Raw genomic sequence first — 24,812 nt, 5'->3', positions numbered from 1 at the left:
GTCAGAGTTCAGAGACCCATGCCCACAGTAGGTATTCTCAGGAGCTCCTGTGGATCAGGGAGTGGGGGCATTTTCCTCAGGGGTACCCTCAGAGGTGGCAGATAAGAAGCTGCCTGGAGATGACTGCTTAGGGTAGAGTCTCACACTGAAGAGGAAGACAGAAGTCCTCGCTCTTGATGGTACATTTCACATTTCAGTACTTGGGGACACAAATTCTTATCCCCTGCCCCCCTTTATAGAAGAGCAAGTATTACACAGAGGTATCACACAGAGATGGGACATGGGTTCCCTGGTCGAGGCTCTTCATCACTCTGAAGCTGTTCTAACAGATTGAGAAGGGACACATATCTGTGTGGCAATATGGGAAGAAGGAAAATCTACCTCTTCTGTGTACCCTGGGCAAGAGCGAGAACACCGCACAGGAGTAATCATAAAGGATCTTGGGTCCCCACACCCAGCCCGAGTTCGTTCCTGTTGGCCCTTTCCCTCCTAGGGTCTTCCAGGAAGGCCGGGACAGTGGGGTAAGGAGCTGGGGGGCAGGTGACAGAGCATTTTCTCAGTTATGAAGCAGGTGTCTGAGGGCCTGGCTTTGGGTAGATGACATGTAGGGACCTGGGGAGCCGTTGAGGCTGGAGCACCAGAGAGTGCCTGTCCACTGCTGGGAGTTGGCGTTTAAGGAGTGTCTGCACAGCCTCATGCCCTGTGATCTCAGAGGCAGGCTCCAGGAGTGAAGACCTCCCGAGGTGCAGATCAGGTCAGACGCTGCCTCTGCCCCATCCACTCTCCTCCAGGTACGGGTAGCCTGCACCACATGTTTGCAGGCTAATTTTTGGATCCAGGTCCAGGATCCCCACATGACAGTAGCTCCCTCAATAGTGAAATAGTTGGTTTTAAGTATTTGGATCTGGCCCCTTTACCTGCGAAGAGCTGTGGATTAGAGGAGAAGGTAAGGCCATGGTTCGAGTATGTGGTTTGCACGTGGGCCATAGTGACAGCCTTTGTTGGGAAACGACTATGGAGAGCATCTAGAGAGTTCTTCTGGTGGAGTGGGAGAGCTGGCGAAGGGGGAGATCTCATGACCGAACTTTTGTCACCTGCCCTCCACCCCCACCGGACATGCTCCCCGTGGACGTTCTGAGACTGTGACTGCCCTTTCTTTCCCTTACAAGTCAGGGTCTCCTAGACGAGGCAGGGGGATAAAGGCTGCCAGTTGGGCCCAGAATCCACACCTCTGTGTACAGTTGTTGACATGCAGGCATGGTTTTCCCCTACATAGTGATTTTTTGCTGCACTTATACCTTTGGCAAGCTTCTTACAACTGAAAATACCCCATTTCCAATCCAAAACTGTTGGATCAGCGCCTTAAGGAATGGGGCCCAGGCAGCTGTGTGTGTGTGTGTATGTTCCTATCTGCCTGTCTGTCTGTCTTTCAAGTGGGGTGTGCATCAAGGACTCCTGGCCATAGAGATTGGAGGTAGACAAAGCACAATTTCAGCCACCCCTCTGTTGCCATGAAAACGAGTCACCTTTGCCCAGGGCCGGGAATGGAGAGCACCTGAATTCTGGAGCTGGTGCAGAGTCTTGATTTGGTTGGTAACGGAATTCCAGCACTTCAAAGCAGGGAGGCACCATTAGCAATGATGTGTTTCTAGCTTCCTCCCAGGGCAGAGCCCCCAGTACTCCCCTGCCTTTGTCACCTCGGTCATCAGCCAGCTGTTTAGTACGAGGAGAAGTGGACTCCTCTGCTCCCTGAGAACATAGTTGGAGGAGGTTTCCAGGCAGCCCCCTTTTTTCCTTGACCCGAAGGGTCCCCTCTTGCCTTCTGCAGACGGGCTGACCTGGGGCGGAAAGCTGGGTTGGTCTCTATCTGCACTTTGCTTCTGGTCAGGGCCCATCTGGGGACTGGGTCTTGGATGCCTGCAGCGCATCCTTTCCCCCCATCAGAGAACCTTGTGATGGGGCTCCAACTCCCTTCCAGCTGAGCTCTGGCTGGTGCTGCTGCTGCCTGCCGCCCGACCTTGGTGAGGCTTCCAGCATGGACCTGCCCTGGGCCTCCTTTCTGGAGCTGTCTTGAGAAAGGAGGACCCCTCTCGAGCAGCCACATGGGAAGCATTCAGCTGCATTGGGATTCCTCCTCCCTGCCCGCCCTCTGCTGTCTGTGTAACCTTCCCTCAGGAGCCGGGCATGCCCCGGCCATTCCCACCATCTCTTCCCTGACTAATGGTACCTTCTCTTATTTTGTCCTTTCAGAAAAGCCAGAGTTGGTATAATGTAAGTATCTCTGTTTCTCTTCTCGTCGGGTATGTGGGAAGTGGGTGGGGGTTGGGAGTGGTTGGAGAATGGAGAGGTGTGGAGTGCAGTTTGGCTGGCTCATGGGCTTGAGCCAGTTGAGGGGCCTCTGGCCAGGCCCCTCCCTCAAAGACCAGACACACTGGTTATCCCCTGCCGCAGGACAGGACCGCTGGTGAAGGAGGATTTGATTCAGGGAGACCAAAGAGGGATGGCCCTCCTTATCCTCCCTTATACTCCTGGACAGGGCCTCTCCAGCCCCAGTGGAGGGGACTTGCTGGGGGAGGCATCCAAAGACCAGGCGGAATTCTGGGACTGGGACAGCCCTGGGGCCTGAACTTAGGACCCAAATCTCCTTCCCTTAGCCGACACGTTTTGGGGGAAATGCAGCCAGAAGACTTTTCCCCACTAGTAGAGAGGCCGTCCCATGAAATGGAATTTGACTTCTGCCCCAAGGCCCACCTCCACAGCCCCAAAGGGCATGTGCCTTCTTGAAGACATCCGCTGCTCTTGGGTCTGTGGTGAAGGGGTCGTCTGTGGTGGTGACGGCTTAGCCAGCTGCTCTGTAGCCAGAAATTGTATTGTGGACGAAACAGTCCATCCAAGACCACAGTCCCCATCACACAGACTGGGCTGCAGCGTTCTGAACTTTTCCGCTGGAGAGCAGCTGACCAAAGTCTCAGCCAGCCCCGCCACATTGTACTCTGCCCTCTGGGACTGCACTGCAGAGGGCCTGGCAGGTCCCCGTCATTCCTGGCCCGAGTCTGCCATTCCCCACACTCGCGTCTGCTTAATCATGCAGGTACCACTCCCCGCCTCCGCTGGCACCAGGCTGCACTCCAGCGGGTTTCCCGGGCATGCAGAAGGTGGGGGAGAAGGTGGCTGAGAGTGACGGAGGCCGTGGACACCGCAGGGGTGGGGAGGAGCCTTGCATTTAATGTAGGGATTTGAGTCTGAATCGTGTGTTCGTGTGGGGTGAGGTCGGGGGATATTTTCAGTGATGCCCCAAAGCCAAGCACATGCCAGTTAGCCCTGGGGCTTCTGACCTCTTGCTGCTCAGCGGGCCTGCCTCTCCCTGGGGGGCTCTGCCCACCTAGCCTGGCACACCCGAGGCGAGGGTTGGAGGGCCGGGCTGATGGAGACGAGCTGTGGGCTGAGGTGGCCTGTGTCGGGGAGAAGCCAGACTACACCCCCACACTCCCCAGCCCTTCCCCTTGGACCCACTGTGGTCTTCAACCCCCGCGCTGCTTAGAGCTCACATCCTGGAGGCGACAGAAGCTGCTTCTGTGAGGGAGGAGAGTGGGGGCCGCTTTCCTGGGAGCCATGTGGGGCCTCCAGCATCCCTTGCCTGACAAAACCTCCCTGCTCTCAGCGGTATTGCGCAATTAGTGCCCCATGCCCCCAAAGGGAACAGGAAACAGGTGGCTGCAGACATGGTAGACCATCGAAACAGCCAAATTTGGACATGCAGTCCCCGCCCCCCCCCTCTTTTCTCGCTGTCTTTCTTTCAATCAGGCTTTTCTGTTCCAGCTCACTTTCCCTTTCCTTGACTTCTTCCCTATCCTTTTGTCTCTGGCTCCTCCTCCTCTCCTTTCTCTGATTTCCATTCTCTGGCTGGCTCTCCCTTCCTCTCTGCCGCCAGCCAGCCAGCAGGTTTTCCTTCCCCTCCCTGGCTTCCTCAGAGCCCCCCCCCCGCCCCCCATCCCCCCCTTGCACATCACAGCAGGCACCTGAGCCTTCACAGAGTAAAGGATAGGAATGGATGCCAGCGACCGCAGGGGCCCAGAAACTCACGGGCTCCTGCGACAGATGAGTAGGAGATGGCAGAGGAGCCAGGAGTGGCTGGAGCCCCGCTTCCTGCCTGGAGTCCTGCAGCTGGAGACCCTTCCTGCCTGACTGCACGTCTCTTACAGTGGACCTCCACGTAATGTCATCTCCTAGGCTTTGCTGGGACTCACAGATGGTCAGTGTCTCCTCCAGCCTTCTCCCCCTCACCCCAAGTGAATTACAGAAACATGACAGACTCTCCACTTGGCACAAATCATTAACTCACAGAGGTCGAGTGCACAAGGGACTCTGTGCTGAGCAGTGTTTCACGCTCCCCCTGGCCGCCCCCTCTCTGGGCCGCGTGCTCTCACTCTGAGGCGTCTTGCAGACACCAGGGGCCCCATCCAGAAATGTCTTCTTCTGGCTGCCTTTCCCTTGGCTCTGTGTCCATGTTGCCAGGCAGACGTGGCTGCTTGTCTGCCTCCCATCTGCCCGGGTCCTGCCCTGCTTCATCTGTGGAGGCCTGACACGGGGGCAGGCACAGGCTGCAGAACAGAGTGATGTGGAGGGACAGGGAGATGGTAGGCAGACTCTGGGAGGCCGAGAGGTGACGGGGGACCTCCAGCCGGCCCGAGCTGCAGGTATTAGGGCTGTGTCTGGTTTCCCTTTCCACTTGTCTTCATGTGTTTCCACAGCGGGAGGGAATCAGCAGCTGGTGGAGCGGGCGGAGCCCTAGAAAGGCTGGCTTCAGGTAACCCCGGGCTCCTCCTCTAGTGAAAACCCTGCTCTCTTCCTGAGGCCCAGACTGTGCCCTGGCTCTGGGCTTGCCAGCTTCTAGTGTCTGGAGGAAGCAGGCAGGATGCTGCCTGTTTCACACAGCAAGCATCACCCCCGTCCCTGCCCACTCAGATGGTCCCCGCGGGCTTATCCGTGGCGCAGGCCTGAGCGTGGCCATTCCTCTAGGCACCGTTGTCCTGCCCCATCAGGAAGCTACCACCTGGGCATTTCCCCAGAGCCATGTGAATCGATGCCCACGGGCGTGAGGTGCCCCCATGCGCCCAGCACCTGAGCCCTTGGGTGGCTGGACACCCCCCTGCCATGTGTCGTATATGAGCCTGTGCTCTTGTGTGCAGAGGCCCCATCGGGAAACTTCAGTCCAAACCGCCCCCCCCCCCCAGCTCCCCAGCACTGCCCGCCAATAGTACATTCAAGGTTTTCTAGAAGGCACTCACCTTGCCTCTGTGTTGCCCCGACTCCCCTTCTCAGTGCTGCTGACAGCCCTCTTTGACACTCAGGGTGGTGCTCCAGCTGGGCTGTCGACTGAGGTGCCACGGTTGTGTGGATGGGCAAAGGCTTTGTCATCCCAGCTCTAGGACAGTCACACATGCCCTGGTCAGGTTCCGGACTGGGTGTCCTTGCAGAGCTGCTGACCGTTGAGAGAACATCTCAGGTTGTTGGAGTAGCTTGGGTCTGATGGGAAGCCCACCCAGCACCTCCCCAGCCCGCTCCCCAGCCCGCTCCTCAGCCCCCTCCTTTACTTGCCTCTCTTCCACATTTTCCTTTTTTTTTTTCCCTCTGATACTTGTATCTCTTTTTCTTGCCAGAATAATACAAAACATAGTGATAATGAATAGACTTCTGTAATTTCCTGGGGCAAGATTCCACTATTCCACTATATTTTTAAATATGGTATTTGTGATATATATATTCATTAATTTATTTATTTTAAATTTTTTTATTTAAATTTAATTTAGCTAACATATACTGCATTGTTAGTTTCAGAGGTAGAATTCAGTGATTCATCAGTTGCATACAACACCCAGTGCTCATTCCATCACGTGCCCTCCTTAATACCTGTCACCCAGTTATCCCACCCCCTCCCACCTCCCCTCCAGCATCCCTCGGTTTGTTTCCTAGAGTTAAGAGTCTCTTATGGTTTGCCTCCCTCTCTGATTTCATCTAATTTTATTTTTCCTTCCCTTCCCCTATGTCCATCTGTTTTGTCTCTTAAATTCCACAGGAGTGAAATCATTTGGTATTTGTCTCTCTGACTTATTTCTCTTAGCGTAGTACCCTCTGGTTCCATCCATGTTGTTGCAAATGGCAAGATTTCATTCTTTCTGATGGCTGAGTAATATTCCATTGTATATACGTACCACCTCTTCTTCATCCATTCATCTGTCGATGGACATCTGGGCTCTTTCCACAGTTTTGCTATTCTGGGCATTGCTGCTATAAACATTGGGGTGCAGGTGCCCCTTCAGATCACTACATTTGTATCTTTGGGGTAAATACCTAGTAGTGCAATTGCTGGGTCGTAGGGTAGTTCTATTTTTAACTTTTTGAGGAACCTCCATCCTGTTTTCCGGAGTGGCTGCACCAGTTTGCATTCCCACCAACAGCATAAGAGGGTTCCGCATTCTCCACAACCTCGCCAACATCTGTCATTTCCTGACTTAATTTTAGCCCTTCTGACCTGTGTGAGGTGGTATCTCATTGTTCCACATTTTACTTTCACCTCTCCAGCCAAGGAGGAGCGGTCACCATGATGGCAGACCACTTTGGCCTAAACAGTGAGACCCGTGGAGGGAAGCGGCTAGACTCCAGGGACACGTGGAAAGGCTGAGGCGTGAGAGCTTCTGGTCTCTAGCCAGGGGTATGATATGCAGATCAAGAGTGGGGTTTGAGGGGCGCCTGGGTGGCGCAGTTGTTAAGCATCTGCCTTCGGCTCAGGGCGTGATCCTGGCGTTATGGGATCGAGCCCCACATCAGGCTCCTCTGCTATGAGCCTGCTTCTTCCTCTCCCACTCCCCCTGCTTGTGTTCCCTCTCTCGCTGGCTGTCTCTATCTCTGTCAAATAAATAAATAAAATCTTAAAAAAAAAAAAAAGTGGGGTTTGAAGGCAGTGCAGTCTACAGCTGCCTTAAGGCCATCCCAGGCTTGATTACATCTATGCCCCCTTACACCCCCCCCCCCGCTTACTTGACGATCCCAACTTTATTCGTTAAGGCCCCAGGCTTGGGAGGTGCAGCCCCCATACACATGAAGTGGTGGGATAAGCAGAAACAGGGCTTTCGTTTCAGTAGGGAGCCAGCGGCAAAGTTGGGGATGGGAGGGGGGTGTTCTGTCCCCCGAAGATGGTCCCTTTTGGGTGCGGTAGGCTTGCATCTTGGATGAAGCAGTCACGGGTCTCCTGCTTGGTGCCTCACCTTGTATGGGCACAGGTAACTGTCCTCATCTGCTTCACCCCTTCCTGGGCGGGGGGTGGTCAGTCATCACGGCAACCCAGAGAAGCAGCTTGTCTGAGGTCAGAGGTTAGGAGCCTAGGCCCTGGTGGCTGGGAGAGACTTAGCACCCAAGCTCCTCCTCGATGCCCTGGGATGGGGATACTGGCTTTTTTGGTTGGGGAGGAAGGGATAGTGCCAGTCCTGTGGGATGACCAAGCAGGTCTGGCAGGCATGAGATTGAGAGCAAGAGAACAAAGGCTTTGTGGGCATGAAATTGGGACCTTAGGGGGACAGTACAAAGAGTGGAAATTCGGAGACAGGACTTGCTGCCTGCACCCTTGTTCTTTCCAGGGAGGCTGCCTGTGCTGCCGTACGCTCTGCCCATCTCCCCGCTGTTACTTACGTGGTCTTGGAAGAGTCTTCCTGACTTCTGCTTCCCTGACCCGCATCCTTCACCTTCTCTGGAATGGTCCCATCTCTCCTGATGAGACCCTCTCTCAATCCCACTCCCCTCTTAGCCTTTCTGCATGACACTGTCCCACCTATATTTCTCTCCTTTCTTTGCTCATTGCCCTCCTCCAACCCAGCATGCCACTCCTCCCTACTCCCTACCTGGCTTTCTTTGGAGGGCCAGGATTCCCTTTGAGGGTCTTAATTGATTCCTTCCCAGGTGAGGCCAGTACTCCATCAAAATCCCTCTGTTTTTCCCCTGGGTTCCTCCACCTCTCCCCTCCCCCGTGCTGTACCCAGGGAGGGGGTACCACTTGGTCCCAGCTCCCAGTGTTTGCCATCGAGTTAATGTTCAGCTCAGGGTCAATTCCCTCTCCTCAGGCCCGAAGCTGCCTGCCGCCCTGCCCAGCCCAGCCCAGCCCAGCCCAGCCCATTCGATCGTGGGGGGTGTGGGAGACAAAGGCTGAGCACTGAGACTTGCCTCCCCCGGGGTTGTCTCTCTGGGTGTGTCCTGCCTCTGCCTCACCTGTTCGGCCCATAGCAGTATGTAAATGTTTCCAGGGAATTAACTGTAAGGATCCAGCTTTCGTGGGTCTATATATTGCCTAGATCTTGGGGTCTGGTATGGCCCAGGAGAGAGGCATTATGGTCACCCTGGAAAATGGAACTGCCAGGGTCGCTTATCACACTACCAAGGATAGGGCTGCCTTACACAGGGCAGAGAGCAGCTCGGATGTATGGTTTGGGGTGTTGGCAGGGATCGGGCACGGAGAGGCCATGCACGTACAGGTGGGGATCGGGCTGGCTGTGCACACGTCAGCCGTACTGTGAATAGGAACAGTTTTAGAGGTGTGTAAGGAATGTGTTCATTTGGTAAAGAGTTTCTGAATAGCAGATCATGCTCTGCTGTAGAAGATAGACTGTTTGAGGCGTAGATCCCTCCTGGGGAAGACGATAGTCTGATGGAGGTACCACGCTGCACGGGTGACGGTGGAGGCCGTGGGGCTGTGCATAGTGTGCAGATGATGAGAGAGAGAAAGAGACGAGTTTGGGGAAGAATTCTGACTCTTTGTCTACTTTCTCTAACACCGTTTAACCGGGAGACTCTGGGTTCCTTGGAAACAGTCTTTGGTTTGGGAGTCAAGAATCTCCTGAGCCAAAGGCAGATGCTTAACCAACTGAGCCACCAGCTGCCCCTAATTAGGAACTTCTTGATGATCAGGTGGTCAGGTGTGTGGGCTCTGTTCTGCAAGGCCAGGGGGCAGTTGGATATCTCAGTATCAGTTTGGAACTAACCTACAGGCCAGAGGAGTGTGGTATTCGGAGGTCTTTAACAATTTATTTATTTTTTAGAGAGAGAGGCGGGGAAGGGCAGAGGGAGAGAGAGGGGGAGAACTTCCAGCAGACGCCCCACTGAGTGCAGAGTCCGACACAGGGCTCCATCTCACGACCCTGAGATCATGACCTGAGCCGAAACCAAGAGTGGGATGCTTCACCGCCTGTGCCACCCAGGCGCCCCAAGAATCTCCGTTTTTAATGCATTCATTAGGTCCTTTTAAAGTATTCTCATGTTTGAGTCCTGCTGGCTCAAATCTCAGAGACTCCTAGGCCAGAGGCACCATTCATCATCACGTGCAGGCTTGGGATGCTCGCCGCACAGTGGGCATAGCTGTGGAGGGCAACGCAGGTGCCCCATTTGTTTCAGAGGTCTGACTTTCCTGGGGACCCGTGTCTTCCCAGTCCCAGTGCTGTGTGTTCGCTGCCCCAGCTTCTCTGTCTGGAGCCCTTCCTGGCCCCATTGGCCTGGCTCCCATTCCCCTGCTTCCCTGGGTTCGGCTGTTTCCTTCTGACTCCGGGGCCAAATTCTCTGCTCTTAGCATTGCTACTTGGCCCTCAAGGTCTGAGGAGCTGCCTGGGAATCCTCTTGGCCTGGATCCCCCTCCTGTTAGTGCTGGAGGCAGGGCAGGGTCCCCGGAGCTGGTGACCTCAACTTCTCCAGGCGATCTGCCCAACCTCTCCCCACCAGTATGTCTGCCGTGAGAGGAATCGAACTTCCAAATCTCCTGCTGGTGCTACACACAGGGAAGTTGGTGGACTGGTGGGTCAGTGCCGGGAGTGTGCTCCAGAAGTCCCTGGCTGTTAGCATCTCCAATTTCAGATTCCATCATAGCAGCCATGCCCCTGGCACCTCCCCCACCCCTCCCCCCTTGGGAGCCCTGGCCAGCTACTTTCCATTGCAGGAAACATCTGCTGGGGAGGCCAGGCTAGGCCGGGAGGTTACTGGAGGACGTTGGCCAGTACCATCACCCAGATCCTGTAACTTGAGGCATGTGTAGGGCTCTGGCCCTGCCCGCCCACCCACCCTGCCTCCCTCCTGCCACGAGCGACTGTAACAAAGAAGTTGTTTGCTGGTCAGCCTAGGAGAGCACGGTCTGGGGAAGGAAAGGGGTGTGTGCAGGGGTGGGGGTGAGAGCAGGCCTTGTTGCGACAGCCAGTGGTGGCCGCTCTGCCTGGGAGAGGGCTGTGAGTCATAGGGACCAGTGCCCGCCCAGCGGAGAGATTGCACGGTGAACGGGCTGCTTTATGGGAAGGGCCAGACGGAGCTGGGAGTTCATTCTCGCCCCGGAGTTTCCGACCAACTATGAGCTTTGTGTGAGTAACCAGCTGGGTGCACCTCCGGACCTGGCTGCGGGGTTGTCCTCGTCCTGCGCAGTTCGTCCACCAGGAGCCTGCTGTCCGGAGCCCTCAAGCCATCCCTGTGCACCTGCCGTGTTGTCTTGTGTCTTCTGGCCTCAGCTGGCCTCTGGGAGTGGCTGTCCGCACTGACCAGGAGGAGGGGCTTCACCGCATCCCCTCTGGGTCACCCTCAGCCTGAAGACCAGCCACCTTGTGGGAACCAAAGTGGGACGACGCCAAACCTGGCCATGGGAGACTGGCCGGCCAGCCTGTCCCAAGAACCATGCTGACCACACCCTCCCCCTTGTGAGGTTTCGTGCTCAGAACAGACCTCTGGGAGAGAAAAGGAGGCCAGTCAGGGTCACATAGACCCTCTGCCAGAAGCCCGACAAGACTGACTGTTTTCATCCTGAGAGGACAGTCAGGAGCCAGAGCTCCAGGAGCCGAGCTCCACTGGGAGGTGGAGCTGTGGGGAGCGATGGAATCTTTGACTGAGTCTGGGGTCCTCTGGAGCCTCCTGCTGGAGCCGGACAGCCAGCCTTTGCAGTGGTACCTGAGGAAGTTTACGGATACACCTGCTGGTGCAGAACTCTACTGCTGGCACGGATCTGAGGAGATCCCAGCCGTGAGTGTACATCCTAACTTCTCTGGGCCTGTGTGATGGGTCTGCCGCACCCCTGTAATCCCCCACTCGGCCCTGCTGCCTGAGGGCTCCACATCTGACCGTCCTTGAACTAAAATCCTCTGACCATTTTAAATTAAAGTAGGTGAGCCATGCCTCACCTTTGGAGGAAATTGCTTTAAGAGCACGGGGGTGGGAGGCCAGAGGGTCGGGGTCTCTTGCATCAAAATAGTATATGGGGGCAGGTCAACCCAGTGCCACTTTAGAGTCTGGGAGGCAGAGGCTGGCCTGCCATCCACAATGGCAGCCCGGTAGAATCAGGGCATTTATTTGCAAGGCTGGGTTAAGGAGTCCCTGCACTCAAGCCAGTTTTGGTAGACCTGGCTGAGTTCCGAGGTCAGGGCTGGCGTTGCCCTCTCTCTCCATGCGGCTACAGCTTTGTTCGGAGGAGAGGAGAGGAACAGCTCCTTCCATTTGCCAGAGGTTTGGTTTGGAGGTGATGGCCAGATGCCATGCACCTCCACGTCTGTCAACGTCTGAGTTCCCAGTGGAGGCGAGAGATGCAGGGGCGAGGCAGCAGTGTGGAAAGCACATGAGAAAGAGGAGGACTTCCAGGCTTCGGAGAATTGGATGCCTGATGCCTGGTTACACTTGGAGGGGGCTTGGGGCCATCTGGTAGGCTTGTCCTCGGGCTGATAGTGGAACGTGGTAAATATGAAGACTCGCCTGATTGATACTTTTTTAAAAGAAATTTTTAGTAAAGAACATAAAACTTAACCATCTTAAGTATTTCTAAGTATTTCTCAGTTCAGTAGCGTTAAGTGAAGTCACACTTAATGTCCAATGTCCAGAACTTTTTCATCTTGAAAAACTGAAGCTTTTTTACTACCCCCTCTGGGAAAAAAGACCACTTGTGGGCATGAGAGACTAGTGGGGGCCCTAGAGTAGGTGAACGTCTCATTCGCCAGAGAGTGAGCTCTGCCGGGGCTTCCCTGTTTCCGTCTTGGGACCAAAACCTGGAGGCGCCATCGTTGAGCAGTGACCCAGACCAGGGGCTCTGCTCTCCTCTCCTACTTAGTAACCACAAACTTTGGACAAGTTGCTTAACATCTCTGTACCTCAGCTTCTTCGTGTATAAAATGGGATAATAAAAACAATCTGTGGTCCAATGGAATGATGTACGTGAAGGGCTGATGACAATGCTTGGTGCATGGTACTGACTCAGTTCACATTTGCTCAACTGTAGCTCTAGAAGGTCAGTTAGACATAATTAGGAACTACTTTTTTTTTTTTTTTTAAGATTTTTATTTGAGAGCGAGCGAGCAAGAGAGAGAGCACGAGCAGGGGCAGAGGGAGAGGGAGAAGCAGGCCCCTGCTGAGCAGAGAGCCTGATGGGCTCAATCCCGGGACCTTGGGATCATGACCTGAGCCGAAGGCAGATGCTTAACCAACTGAGCCACCAGCTGCCCCTAATTAGGAACTTCTTGATGATCAGGTGGTCAGGTGTGTGGGCTCTGTTCTGCAAGGCCAGGGGGCAGTTGGATATCTCAGTATCAGTTTGGAACTAACCTACGGGCCAGAGGAGTGTGGTATTCGGAGGTCTTTTCTAGCCATAGAAGTCAGAGGATAGGTTGGCTTCTAGATACTCACTCCCAGTGGCCCTGATACTTGGTTCAAACATATGGCAGGTGATTTTTGAAGTTTGGGGTTCTACAGCATAGCATTGCTTGGGGGAAGGTAACAGGACATTGACTACTGCTAGTATAGCTCATTTTATAAACAAGCCAAAACAGAAGTTTAAAATTCAAATTAACTGTAGACAGAGTAGTTGAAAGCACTGTCTTCTGTCTGTCTGTCTCTCTTCTGGAAACCCTCCCCCAAACTGAAGTCATGCCATTCTCTCTCCTCCAACTTCCTGGAATATTCCTGTTTCCTCTAGCGTAAAAGCCATCAGGCCACTTAGCTCAGGTAGTCAAGTGCGTGCCCTGAATGTGGTCAGGCCAAAGCCCGAGCTTGGTCGTGGGCCACTTAGTTTTGCAGAAAGCCAGAAATCAGCTGTCTAAAGCATATCCCATTGTCCCTGTAGCTATATGCCAGTGGATTCCCTGGGAAGTGGGTAGAAGGTGTAAATGGCCAAGACCTCTCTGTCACCATCACCAGGATGATCCGGTGCGCTCCCGGCATAAGGAGGTCGGTCCGTGACTCGCCTGGGTGGAGTACAGATGTTTCTCTGTTGAGATGCATGGGCCTACTGGATGTGCACTTGTCTTCATGTATCATCCTTGGGTGCCTTTCATCCACGGGCTACACTTCTTCTTCTTCTCTTTTAATTTTAAGATTGTAAGCTTGGAAAGATCAGGTTTCCTCTCTGTCCCCCTGGCTGATGGAATTTCCAAGGAGGATTTCCTAAGACAGTTTATGGGTATAGGTCTGCACCCAAAAAGCTAAGTGGGCACAGGGTCGTCCATAACACAGATCGTGGTGAGAGGTGAGCAGAGGACTGGGGATGCAGAAATCTGCCACTGACCAGCTTGGGGACTCTTGGGCAGGGGTCTCCCCTCTGGCCTTCATTTCCTCATCGCTAATGGACGGGTTGGGTTAGATGGTCTTGTAGAGGGTGGGGAGGGAATCAGGGTTGGGTGCTTCCAGTTGCCAGATGTGCTTTTAAATTCTCTACTTCTGTGCTGATTCTAATACTAGCTTTATGAGTTTTTTTCCCTAAATCCAGTCTTGGTAAGGTGCAGTTCTTCCCGCCCTCCCCCCCACTGCCCATTTCATTTGAGATATGATTGACAAGTCACATCGTAATAGTCTTACATTTGGTGATTTTTCTTTTCCAGTCGTGAATTTCATACACAGCCAAGTACTTACTGTGTTAGTCACGATAGCCACTGCTTCTGAGAAGTGTACTGAGTACCATCATATTCTGGGTCCTGCTAGGGGGCTGGGGGAGCCCTTTTGGGCCCCTGTTTTGCTGTCAAGGTGGTGCTTCCTGCTGGCAGAAGGCAGGACAGCAGTAGCTCTCGTGGTGGGTCCCAGGAAGCTCCCTGGAGGTGTCCCTCCTTCCTTTCTCTTCTTGGGATCTACTGTGGACCTTGCTTAGTATGTTTGACATTTTGTCATTAATGGACACTGGGTACAGACCGTTTTGGAGTGTCCGATTCTCTCCATGTTGTTTTTCCATACATACCAAAGCCCCCTTTGCCTCACCAGTCCGCTCAGGGTCTGTGGGATAACAGAGCCTCCTCTTTGTCTTTTAAATTTGCAAGCAGGTGCTCTTCCTGCGTTTTCCTCCCCATCCCTGCAGAACCTGGGAACATCCTGCTAACCTCGGTCATTGTCACGCAGGTGTTAAGCCCAACTTACAAGCAGAGAAATGAAGACTTCAGAAAGCTCTTTAAGCAACTTCCAGACACGGAGCGCCTCATTGTTGGTGAGCCGGGGGACCTGGGAGCAGGGGGTGGGAGCGGGAAGGAAGTCTGGGTGTCCCAAGGACAGCACTCAGGCTGCTTGTGTCCTGAGGTTCCCCACCGAAGAGCCAGCCCAAGTGAGAACATCTGTCTGGGAGCAGGGAGAGTGGACAGATGTCCAGAGCACTGACCCCCGTGGTTGAGGCTCAGGGTTGAGCAGCACGTGTGCGGTGGCCTCAACAGAGAGCCCAACCTGGAATGAGTCACTGCCACTCTTAACCTCTACAGGTGGCCCAGCAGTGAAGGGAGGGGTGTTAGTTAATTTTATTGGCCTTCTCTCCCTCTGACTTTCTCGCCCCCTCCTCCGCCTTATCCGTCCCTCTGCCTCTAGACAGCAGCACGTGTCACGTCACATGAGCTGCTAGGGACTCGCTTGGCCACTAGTTCAAGTGTCTCACCCGCCTAGTGAGTGGTAGGCAGCGGGGCTCCCGCAGTGCTGGTGGGAGGGATGGCGTGCCTCATTGGTAGTGGTTTGCTGGAGATGCTTCCTGTCTCTGAGCATCTCTGTCTCCCATCCTACCACAGATTACTCGTGTGCACTCCAGAGAGACATTCTTCTTCAGGGCCGGCTCTACCTCTCTGAAAATTGGATTTGCTTCTACAGCAACATCTTCCGCTGGGAAACACTGGTAAGGCCCTGGGGCTTTCTCCCTGGGCTGTCCCCTTGCCTAGCACCGAGCAAGCTGCCCCCACGCTCCCCCTGTGGTTGGCTTCCTGCTCTGCCCACCCCTTTGCATAATTCATAAAAGCACATGCCTGAGTTTTGAGGGAGAGAGCTCCTCTGCCATGTCTTCCCCTCCCTCCTTCCCTCTTGGGTGTGGAGGAGAGCGTGAGAGCAGTTGCTTTTGGCAAATGCAAGTAAGGATTCGGCAGGAGTCACTGCAGAAGGTAGAGCAGTTGAGTCAAAGGGGCATTGGCCTTGGCGCTCAGGGCCGGGTTGTACATTATCTGGGTTCTCCACATAGTTAGCTGTGTCTTATCAGGCTAGTCCTTTGTTTTTTCTCTGCCTCCTCATCTTATAAAATAAAGCAGGAAGAGATAAACTGGTGACCTTATGGTTCCATCCAGTGTCATTGTCCTGTGTTTCTGTAAGTGGCAAGTAGTGATGTGGTCTGTGCACATTGACCAGACTGTGTAGACATGAGAAGGAAGCCTCCCGAGACCAGCAGCCAAGACACCTGTGGGGCTGTAGGCGAGGCTCAGCTGCCACCTCAGTGTGTGGCTTCTGTGAAATAGGGAGCTAAACCAGATGATCTCTAAGGGGGTCCCTTCCAGGTTTAGAAATAAGTAGATTGAGATCTGATTTCCTCTCTCTGAACCGGTGCCACATAAACACTCGTGGCCGACTCAGTGAATGTCTCTTCTTGCTTATTATCCCTCCTCTGTCCCTGGGGGGTTGCCAGCTGACCGTCCGTTTGAAAGACATCTGCTCTATGACTAAAGAGAAAACAGCCCGCCTCATTCCCAATGCCATTCAAGTTTGCACTGACTCAGAAAAGGTAAGTGGAGTCTAATCTTGGACCTTCTACTCCCCACCACCCCAATTCCCGGCCCCCCCACTTCTGTATTTCTGTCCTTCAGCTGCATGAATATGGAAGCCAGGAGGATGGGGGTGGGGGATGGTAAGGTGATGCAGATTGCAGGGACCACCTCCATTGGGTCATGGTGTTTGGAGTCTGAGCAGGGGTGAGGACGGAAGGTCTATACATTGGACTTGGAGCCAGAGCACTTGAATTGAGTCCCATAACCATGGGTGTGGTATGTAACCTCTCTCCACATTAGTTTTCTCATGTGTGCCATGGAGCCATTCATTCCTATAACAAGGGCTTGAAATGACATCATGGATTTGAAAACACTAAGTTGTAAAGCGCTGTGCAAATGTACTGTGTATCGGCATAGCTCATCAGGAGGGATGAAGAGTCTGGTAGGAAGTGGATTATCCACGTCAGCCTGGGGGAAATGTGGTAGGTAACATTTAGGGCCGAGAAAACCTTTGGCCTTTAACCAGCACCTGGAGACTAAGAGCTTCAGGGCTAGGGGTGGACTAGGCCTCTGCTGAACACAGGTCTACAGAGCCCTTGGACTTGAGCAGTTCAGTGGCAACAGCCATGAGATTTGGGGTCAGCTAGTCTTTGGTTTGAATTCTGTTTCGGGCACGAATCAGCTTTGTGATTACAGAAGTCCCCAAATCCCACCAACCTGTTTCTCTTTATTAGGCGTTAGCGGTGGTTTATTTTCCAAGGCTTTCATGTGGTTTACACGAAGCGGCGGCGTTTGTGAAGCCCCTAGATTGTGTTCGCTAATATCTGGTTCCCCTTCATTTCCCTCCCGCGTGTTCTAAAGGGTCCCCGCTACTGTGTAAGCACAGTAAGAACAGGAAACTCTGTTTTGATTGCCATTGTACCCCAAATATGTAAAATCGTACCCAGCACGTACTGTATTCAGGTATTTGTTGAATTAGTGAATGAGAGAGTGAGTGGGTTAGTGGATTTGTCTTCTCCTTCCCAAAGTCTAGTTCACAGCTTACCAGTTAACCCAGTTCCAGTCAGTGGGTGAAAAAAGTTGTTTTATGGAGATGAAAACTTCCAACCAGAGGGAGAAAGACCATGGAAAGCAGGGGTGAATACTGAAGGACTTAGTGCCAGTGGAGACGTGGAGGTCCCAGGTACCTGGGCCCCACGGACTGGGCCCCATCACTAGAGTACCTTGGTGTCATGGTCACGGATAGCTGAATCCATAGTATTTGGGGATGAAGTCAGTAGCTTTTCTTAAAAGGATGAAGCATCCTGTCTCCCTCCATTATATTGTGAGTCTTAGAATCTTACCAGATAACTTCTTGCTGTTTTCTCTTCCCACCCAGCACTTTTTCACTTCATTTGGGGCCCGGGATAGGACGTACATGATGATGTTCCGGCTCTGGCAGAATGCACTCCTTGAAAAGGTCAGTACTGCCCAGCTCCTTCCTTCCTTTGGCCTCAGGACGCACATCCACCTGGAATGTTCTCTCCCCTGGGGGGCGGGTCGCGTGGAGAGAGTGCTCTTCCTGTGACGTGGGCTAGCTCCAGAGCAGCCCACGTGTCCTCAAGGTTCTGGAAGTCCCCCAGACTTGCGGTGTGTTCCGTATTCTCCCCCGGGTGGTGCCGTGTGAGCAGCCTCGTTGCTGCCGGGGGCAGGGCCCTCATTGGCTTCAGGCACTTCTGTTCCATGGTCCTAAAACGTACCCGGGTTGGTGAGACCCACAGTGATGGAAGGGCTGGCAGGCAGGAACGGTGTTTACTCACAGGTGCGCAGGCAGAGGCCCGTCACCACTTACAGAATCACGGGGGTCCGTCAGGAGGCAGAGAGCGCAAGGGGAAGGCGTGGGCAAGAGCTTTTTCTGTGGCTTTTGCAGGAGGGAATGGGTGAGGCGGGGTAAGCGGGCCAACCGGGTTTAGGATTGGCTAGTTTGAATAATCCATCAGGCTTCGGGACATAGGGACTACCTCTAGTTGCCTGTCCCTGGGCTACCTAAGCCAAGGTGATATTGGCCCGGACTGTAGGAGTAAGGAAAGAAGGTGGTTGAGGGTCTAGGCTGTGGATTGGCCAGCCATAAATGAAAGGTGCACTTTCCGGAGAGTTGTTTTCGATCTCCAGGAATTAGCTAACCCTGGGTTGGACATTCCCTCCTCAGTCGGCAAGCCCTCAGATGACAGAGCATCAAAAATTCAGAAAACAGGTAAATAGAGTTCACACAGCCACCAATTTGATGACTCGAGTGTCTGAAAGACTCTGAGGGGACACACATATGGGTGAACCCATGGCCGCATTCCTTAGAGAACTCCCACTCAGAGGCCAGAGGATGTTGGGAAAGAGCCCCCAAGCGAGGGAAAGAGACGTCATAGAAAAGTTAGATGGTTATAATTATATATATGATGCGTACGTATTTATCTTGACTCCGTAAACAATCTAAAGTAAACTGAGCAGGTTTATTACGTAGAATTTCTTCTAACCTGAGGGCCTATAGCCCTGGCACAAATCCAAGTAACTTCTTTGTGCTGTGATCTTCTGCCATTATTAGCCATCAGTAATAGTAAAACGATAATGTGTTCGAACCTCTGCTGACAGATTCGGATCTTCAGTTCACAGCCACTGTCATTTCTGAATAACACAGAAGCTCTCACACAGCAGATGTCTGCTGATTGTCCTTGTGCTGGTTACGGTCAGACAAGCCAAGCGCGGTGCATGGGTCAGGGAAGGGTGTGCGGAGAAGGGGAATTGTGACAAACGGAAGGACGTGGTTAGGCAGTGAGGCCAGTGTGTCCCCGGCGGGGTGAATGGTCCACGTCAGGGCCAGAGATAAGAGGCAGGAGGCCCAGGGAAAGGAGGAGAATCCTCCCTCCGGCTCGGTGAGGGGCAGCACCTGCCGGCTCAGAGGGAGCCCTGCACTATGCCGTTCTGGGCAGTTCTTAGTTGGAAGACCAGAACCCTGGCTCATGGCATCCTGGCACCGCCTGCTTCCTCAGCCACACCTGGAAAGGCTGCGCTCAGAGAATTCTCAGATTCTTTATCAGATCTATTGATGGGAAACACTCTTTAAGTTTGATGTAAAATGTTTGTGTTTTGACTCCTTTTGTTTTTCTTTAAGGCTCTTGCCCTCTTTTTTGCATCCTAACCCTACCACCTTTCTACCCCTCCTCCCAGTTCAGGACTCATCCATGGTCCCTCCACTCGTTGTTTTTCCACAGTCACCATTTTTCCACATTCTGTTGCCTCTTTCCCGAAAATCCGAACCCCACGAGAGCTCACTTTTCTTAGGACAGGGCTTTTGAGAAGGGCACGTAGGCACACCCAGCGAAATAAGGAACTGGAATGTGTAGGCAGAACTGAGGCAAATAGATTCTATTTGAGAACAGAAGTCTCCTCACACTAACTGGCCACGCAGGCAGGCCCTGCTGCCTCACCTCTGAGAATGTGGTGTGGTCTCCACGGTGGCCACTGTGTGCTGGGGAGACTGGCTCAAGGGACCACGTCCAAATCAGAAGCTCTGTGATCGCAGTGGCTCCAAGAGTCACATGGATTTATCACGCTTAATGCTTGACCTCGTCCATAGCAGCAAAAGATGGATAGTCACCATCCTTAAGGGACCAGTTGATCCCATTACGCAAACCTGAGCTGTGGGACCAGGGCCAGGTTCCTGGCTTGGCTGAAAGCCATATTTTTTTTAAATGATTTTTTATTATATTATGTTAGTCACCATACAGTACATCCCCAGTTTCCGATGTAAAGTTCGATGATTCATTAGTTGCATATAACACCCAGTGCACCATGCAATACGTGCCCTCCTTACTACCCATCACCGGTCTATCCCATTCCCCCACCCCCCTCCTCTGAGGCCCTCAGTTTGTTTTTCATAGTCCATAGTCTCTCATGTTTCATTCCCCCTTCTGATTACCCGCCCTTTCTTTATCCCTTTCTTCCCCTACCGATCATCCTAGTTCTTATGTTCCATAGATGAGAGAAATCATATGATAGTTGTCTTTCTCTGCTTGACTTATTTCACTTAGCATTATCTCCTCCAGTGCCGTCCATGTTGCAGCAAATGTTGAGAATTCGTTCTTTCTGATAGCTGAGTAATATTCCATTGTATATATGGACCACAACTTCTTAATCCAGTCATCTGTTGAAGGGCATCTCGGCTCCTTCCACGATTTAGCTATTGTGGACATTGCTGTGAAAGCCATATTTTTAGGCAAAAGATTGGTGTCTTGCTGTGATCCTGGGAGGAGGAAAGAGGAAGTGGAGGAGATGTTGCTCTCCTCTTGGTTCAGCAAGGGAGAATGGAGGCCAGCTTCTCCTACCCCCAGGGGAGTCCAGCTCAACTCAGGGCCTCCGTGTAGAGTGGGGTCCTGAGGAAGGAAGGGTCAGAGTCCCTCTGTTATCCCCCACAGCCCCTGTGCCCTAAGGAGCTCTGGCACTTCGTTCACCAGTGCTACGGGAATGAGTTGGGCCTTACCAGTGACGATGAGGACTACGTGCCCCCTGATGACGACTTCAACACGATGGGGTGAGCAAGGCAGAGGGCAGCTGCCCAGGGAGCTTCTCCAAGAGGGACTGGGATGGTAGTGACTGCCTCCCTGGGGAGCAGTGTCTAAGTGAGTCCCCGAAGGAAGTGAGCGCACCTGCGGCGAGATCCTTGGCAGGCAGAGGGAATAGCCAGTGAGTGGCTGGGCAGAATGAACAAAGGCAAGCGGGAAGAGGTGAGGTCAGGGGCCAGACCCTGAAGGCCTTTGGCCAGAGCAATGATTGGATTTTACTCCGAGTGTGCTGGGAAGCCCTAGGAAGGCTTTGAGTTGGTAATTGATAATATCTGACTTAACGTTTGAACGGGATTGCTCTGGCTCCTGGATTGAAAATAGACCAGGGAGGAGCAAGGGCAGACAGGCTAAGAGGCTGTGGAATAACTGAGATGCGTTAGAGGAGAGGTGAAGGTGGTTTGGGCCCGGAGGGTAGCAGTAGAAACGGCAATCAGTGGTTCGTTGCTTAGTATATTTTGAAAGTGGAACCAGATCTGTTTTGAAGGATTTGCTGACAGATTGGAAAGGAACCAAGGATGGCTTTAAGGTTTTCTTGGATTTACCAACTGGGAGGCTAGAGCTGTTCCAAACCGAGAGGGACAGCACTGTAGACCAGATTTTGAGGGAAGATCAGGCAAGTTGGGTTTAGAGATGACTGCTGGCCAAATGGAGGTGTCACATAGACATTTGTGGATGTGAGTGTGGAGTTCATCCAGGAAGTCTGGGCAAGGTGTATAAACCTGGGAACTATGAGTGGGTAGCTGGGAGATTAGCTGAGACCGCCAAGTGGCTGGATGAACATAAGAAGTTCAAGGACTGGTCCTGGGAGCACTTAAGAAGAGGAAGAAGCAGCAAAAGAAATCCTGAAAGAACATCCGGCCAGGTAGGAGGAACACTAGGAGAGCTCAGCATCACTGTGTCCCGTGCTGTAGATGGGTTGAGAAGGATGGGACCTCAAAGCCATACAAGCATGGTCGAGGTGGGAAGGGAGGTGGAAGCTCAGTGGTGGTGTGTGAGGCGCAGAGCAGCGGGAAGCAAGGAAAGAGCACTGAATAGTGACAGTAATGGTGTCACTTAATCTCTGTGTCTGTTTGTCTTCAGGAGGTACGCCATGTGTTACTCAGAGTTGTCATGCATTCAAAAGTGGGGTGATAGATAAAATGTGAGTCCGATATTGACGGGATGATCTCTCCCTTGGGAGAGGCTGAAGTGTCCCTAGAAGGGCACCCACCTTTATCTCAGGGAGGGTTCCCCTTCAGGTGTCCAAGGCAAAAAAGCTCACTAGTTAGGATCCCGAATCTGGGCATTGTCACCAAAGGGCACTTGTGTAGGGTCCCTTCCTCATCACTGTGGGTAATACAGCGTATGCTCAGAGCCCGGGTGTTGCTGTCAGTGGTCAGGTTGAGATGGGATAGGATGCCAGTGGAAGAAAGATAGTTTAAGACACATAATGGTCATAGGATAGGGTCATAGGATAGGGTTAAATTTAAGGAGAGCACATAGAAAAGGTGACTTCGGAGCCAGAAATCATACATGGGGAGTGTGAGGTGGGGACAAAATTTTAGGAGAGCGATGTAGCAGGGGGGTGGTTTTTTTTTTTTTTTTTTAAAGATTTTATTTATTTATTAGACAGAGATAGAGACAGCCAGCGAGAGAGGGAACACAAGCAGGGGGAGTGGGAGAAGAAGCAGGCTCATAGCGGAGGAGCCTGACGTGGGGCTCGATCCCATAACGCCGGGATCACGCCCTGAGCCGAAGGCAGACGCTTAACCGCTGTGCCACCCAGGCGCCCCAGGGGGGTGGTTTTGAGAGGAAGATCACATTCAAAGCAAAGAAACAAGAAAGCCCGTAGTTTGGGATGGATAGACAGATGTGAGGTTCTTAGAATAGTCGGTGGTCTTGGCAGCTGAGGTTAACAGGTATTCGTGGTGTCTTCTCTCAGCTACTGTGAGGAGATCCCCGTGGAAGAGAACGAAGTGAACGACAGCTCATCCAAAAGCAGCATCGAGACCAAGCCTGACGCCAGTCCCCAGCTACCCAAGAAATCCATCACCAACAGCACGCTGACTTCCACGGGAAGCAGCGAAGCCCCTGTCTCGGTACGGGCGGTACAAACCTTCCTCCACCCCTCATCCGGTGGCCAGTGTTTCCCAGCTGAGTTCACGCCACAGGATGCTGGCCTGGGTCACGGGAAGAAGGGAGGTTGGTTACCCTATGGTCAGTTTATTTAAGGAGGCATCCTGGAGCCGATGGGCTCTCTGTTCTGATGCTGTAGTCTCAGGATCCGGAGCCGGGTTCTCAGTGCCTTGGATACAAGATTTTGTTTGGCTTCTGAGCAGATTGAAAACCATTCCAAATTCATCGTGTGATTGTTTCAGATCAACCCCACTCTGGAGAACTATCCCAGGTCTTTTTTCTTTTCTTTTCTTTCGTTTTGGTTTGGTTTTGTTTTGTGTTGTTTTTTACTGCCTTGATCTGAGGTCAAAATTGCACGTGAATCTAGGGCTATAGACCTGTTATCTGTTCACTCATTCGACAATTAGTTTTCGAGTTCCTAGTGTATACACTCCCGATTTATTTCTCCACTGTGCTAGACTTTGCAAAAGAGATAAAAATGTGTTAAGAAACGCTTTTGTTCTCTGAGACTTGGTTACAGAGGGGATGGGAGCTTGATGAAGGAAGTGTTGGGTGTGCACTGGCAGGCAGGAGTATGGGCAGGGTTTCTTGGAAAGGATTCCCAGAGAGGGGAGCCTCAAATTCCAGTGGCTAAGGGCTCAGACCACCTGGCCTTAGAATGAAAACATCATTCATCTGGGGTCTAATCTCCATTTTCCATTTCTGAAGTTGTCTTAAAAATATAAAGGCTTGTCTCTATTCTCTTCTAGGGCAAAGGGGAAAATAAATCAAAAAATGCTTACAAAGCTTTTGAGCCTCTTAGCAGACGAGTGCTAGTGAGAGGCAGGTCGACAGGTAGCATGGGGGAAATGTGGCTCTAGGAGTGTTGCTGAGATGGAAGGTGCTAACTGCTCCCTGCTGGGGCTGGTGTGTTATGTAATGGTGAACAGGACAAGGTCAGAACCTTCTACTAGGTTCTCCCATCTTCCACGGCAGAGCTGGGGAAAAGCCCTAGAGCCTGACTCCAGCTCAGCTCCTGAGCAGCTGTGTTGTGAACATGAGGACTCCCAAGGCCAGGTCTCTAACCTCCCCTTGGAGAAGAGACCTAGAGCAGGTTGGCCCTGTTGGGTGACTTCTCTGTCTCCACCCCAGTTTGATGGCCTGCCCCTGGAGGAGGAGGTGCTGGAGGGCGATGGGTCTTTGGAGAAGGAGCTTGCCATTGACAACATCATTGGGGAGAAGATTGAGATCATTGCGCCTGTGACCTCCCCTTCGCTGGACTTCAATGACAATGAGGACATCCCCACTGAGCTCAGCGACTCTTCTGACACGCACGATGAAGGTGGGCATTTGAAAGTGGGTATGCAGAGTGGCCGTTCCTCTCTCCATTTGAGGGCTAACAGGATGTCCCTGTATGGAGGGAGTCAGTCAGTCTCTGGGTCTCCAGTGGAAGGGTGGGTTCCTTTGTCATTAGCATACAGACATTTTCCAGGTAGCCACTGCAGGATCCTTATCATTTCGTATTTGTCTTTCTTTACTCGATGGATCATGCTTTGTCCTGCCGTCCAGTCTGGCCACTGAATGTCCCCCCTGCTGACCCAGTCTTGCCTTGCAGCTCTGTTTCTCATAGAGGTGCTGAGCAAGGCAGTGTTTATATGCCACAGGAAAGTGCCAGTCAGCTGCTTCCTGGAAATAATGCGATTTTAATAGAAACTTGCTTTAGTAACTGCATCGGGTTTTTAGACCAGGCTGCAAGAAAAGGTGTTGCCGAGTGACTTGGACTCTAGAACCTGCCCTTCTCTCTAGTATTTCTAGGTAATATTTCTTACTTCACTCCTGCATCAGGTCAGCTTCTAGGACCTGACTCAGGCATGCATTGCCTTTGGCATTCCAGGCCCGAGAGGCCTAATTGTCAGTATTCATGAAATGAGTTGATCCATTGACTTGGTGGTAGGCTGGGACTAGCGTGTGTATGTGGACAGTGCTCATTTAAACATCTTTGGACAGTTTCTCCGATGGTCCCCTGGAGTGGTTTCCCCACCTTTGGCCGGTTTCCCCACTCCCATGTAGGATGCAGGCCCAGTGCAAATGATTGCACAGGTTGGGTACTGCACAACAGCGGGGGCGCTGTGCACATCCACTC

At 52.6% G+C, this 24,812-nt stretch overlaps 1 protein-coding gene across 7 annotated transcripts in view; it reads left to right on the top strand.

Moving 5' to 3' along the window:
* GRAMD1B (GRAM domain containing 1B) overlaps positions 1–24,812 on the top strand; it is a 232,138-nt gene that overhangs the window by 190,985 nt on the left and 16,341 nt on the right. For all 7 annotated transcript variants that reach the window (XM_045798011.2, XM_087868334.1, XM_087868333.1 and 4 more), the window contains 8 exons: positions 2,251–2,271; positions 14,380–14,464; positions 15,027–15,130; positions 15,905–16,000; positions 17,362–17,442; positions 20,429–20,544; positions 22,497–22,653; positions 23,822–24,011. In XM_045798011.2, the coding sequence (XP_045653967.2) occupies positions 2,251–2,271; positions 14,380–14,464; positions 15,027–15,130; positions 15,905–16,000; positions 17,362–17,442; positions 20,429–20,544; positions 22,497–22,653; positions 23,822–24,011 (850 nt within the window). The remainder of the gene's footprint in view (positions 1–2,250; positions 2,272–14,379; positions 14,465–15,026; positions 15,131–15,904; positions 16,001–17,361; positions 17,443–20,428; positions 20,545–22,496; positions 22,654–23,821; positions 24,012–24,812) is intronic.

The sequence above is a fragment of the Ursus americanus genome, chromosome 16 (genome assembly GCF_024610735.1).
Source record: "Ursus americanus isolate L20-20 chromosome 16, mUrsAme1.1.p, whole genome shotgun sequence".
NCBI lineage: Eukaryota > Metazoa > Chordata > Mammalia > Carnivora > Ursidae > Ursus > Ursus americanus.
Note: the sequence above shows the minus strand (reverse complement) of the source record. Positions and strands in the feature narration are given on the sequence as shown.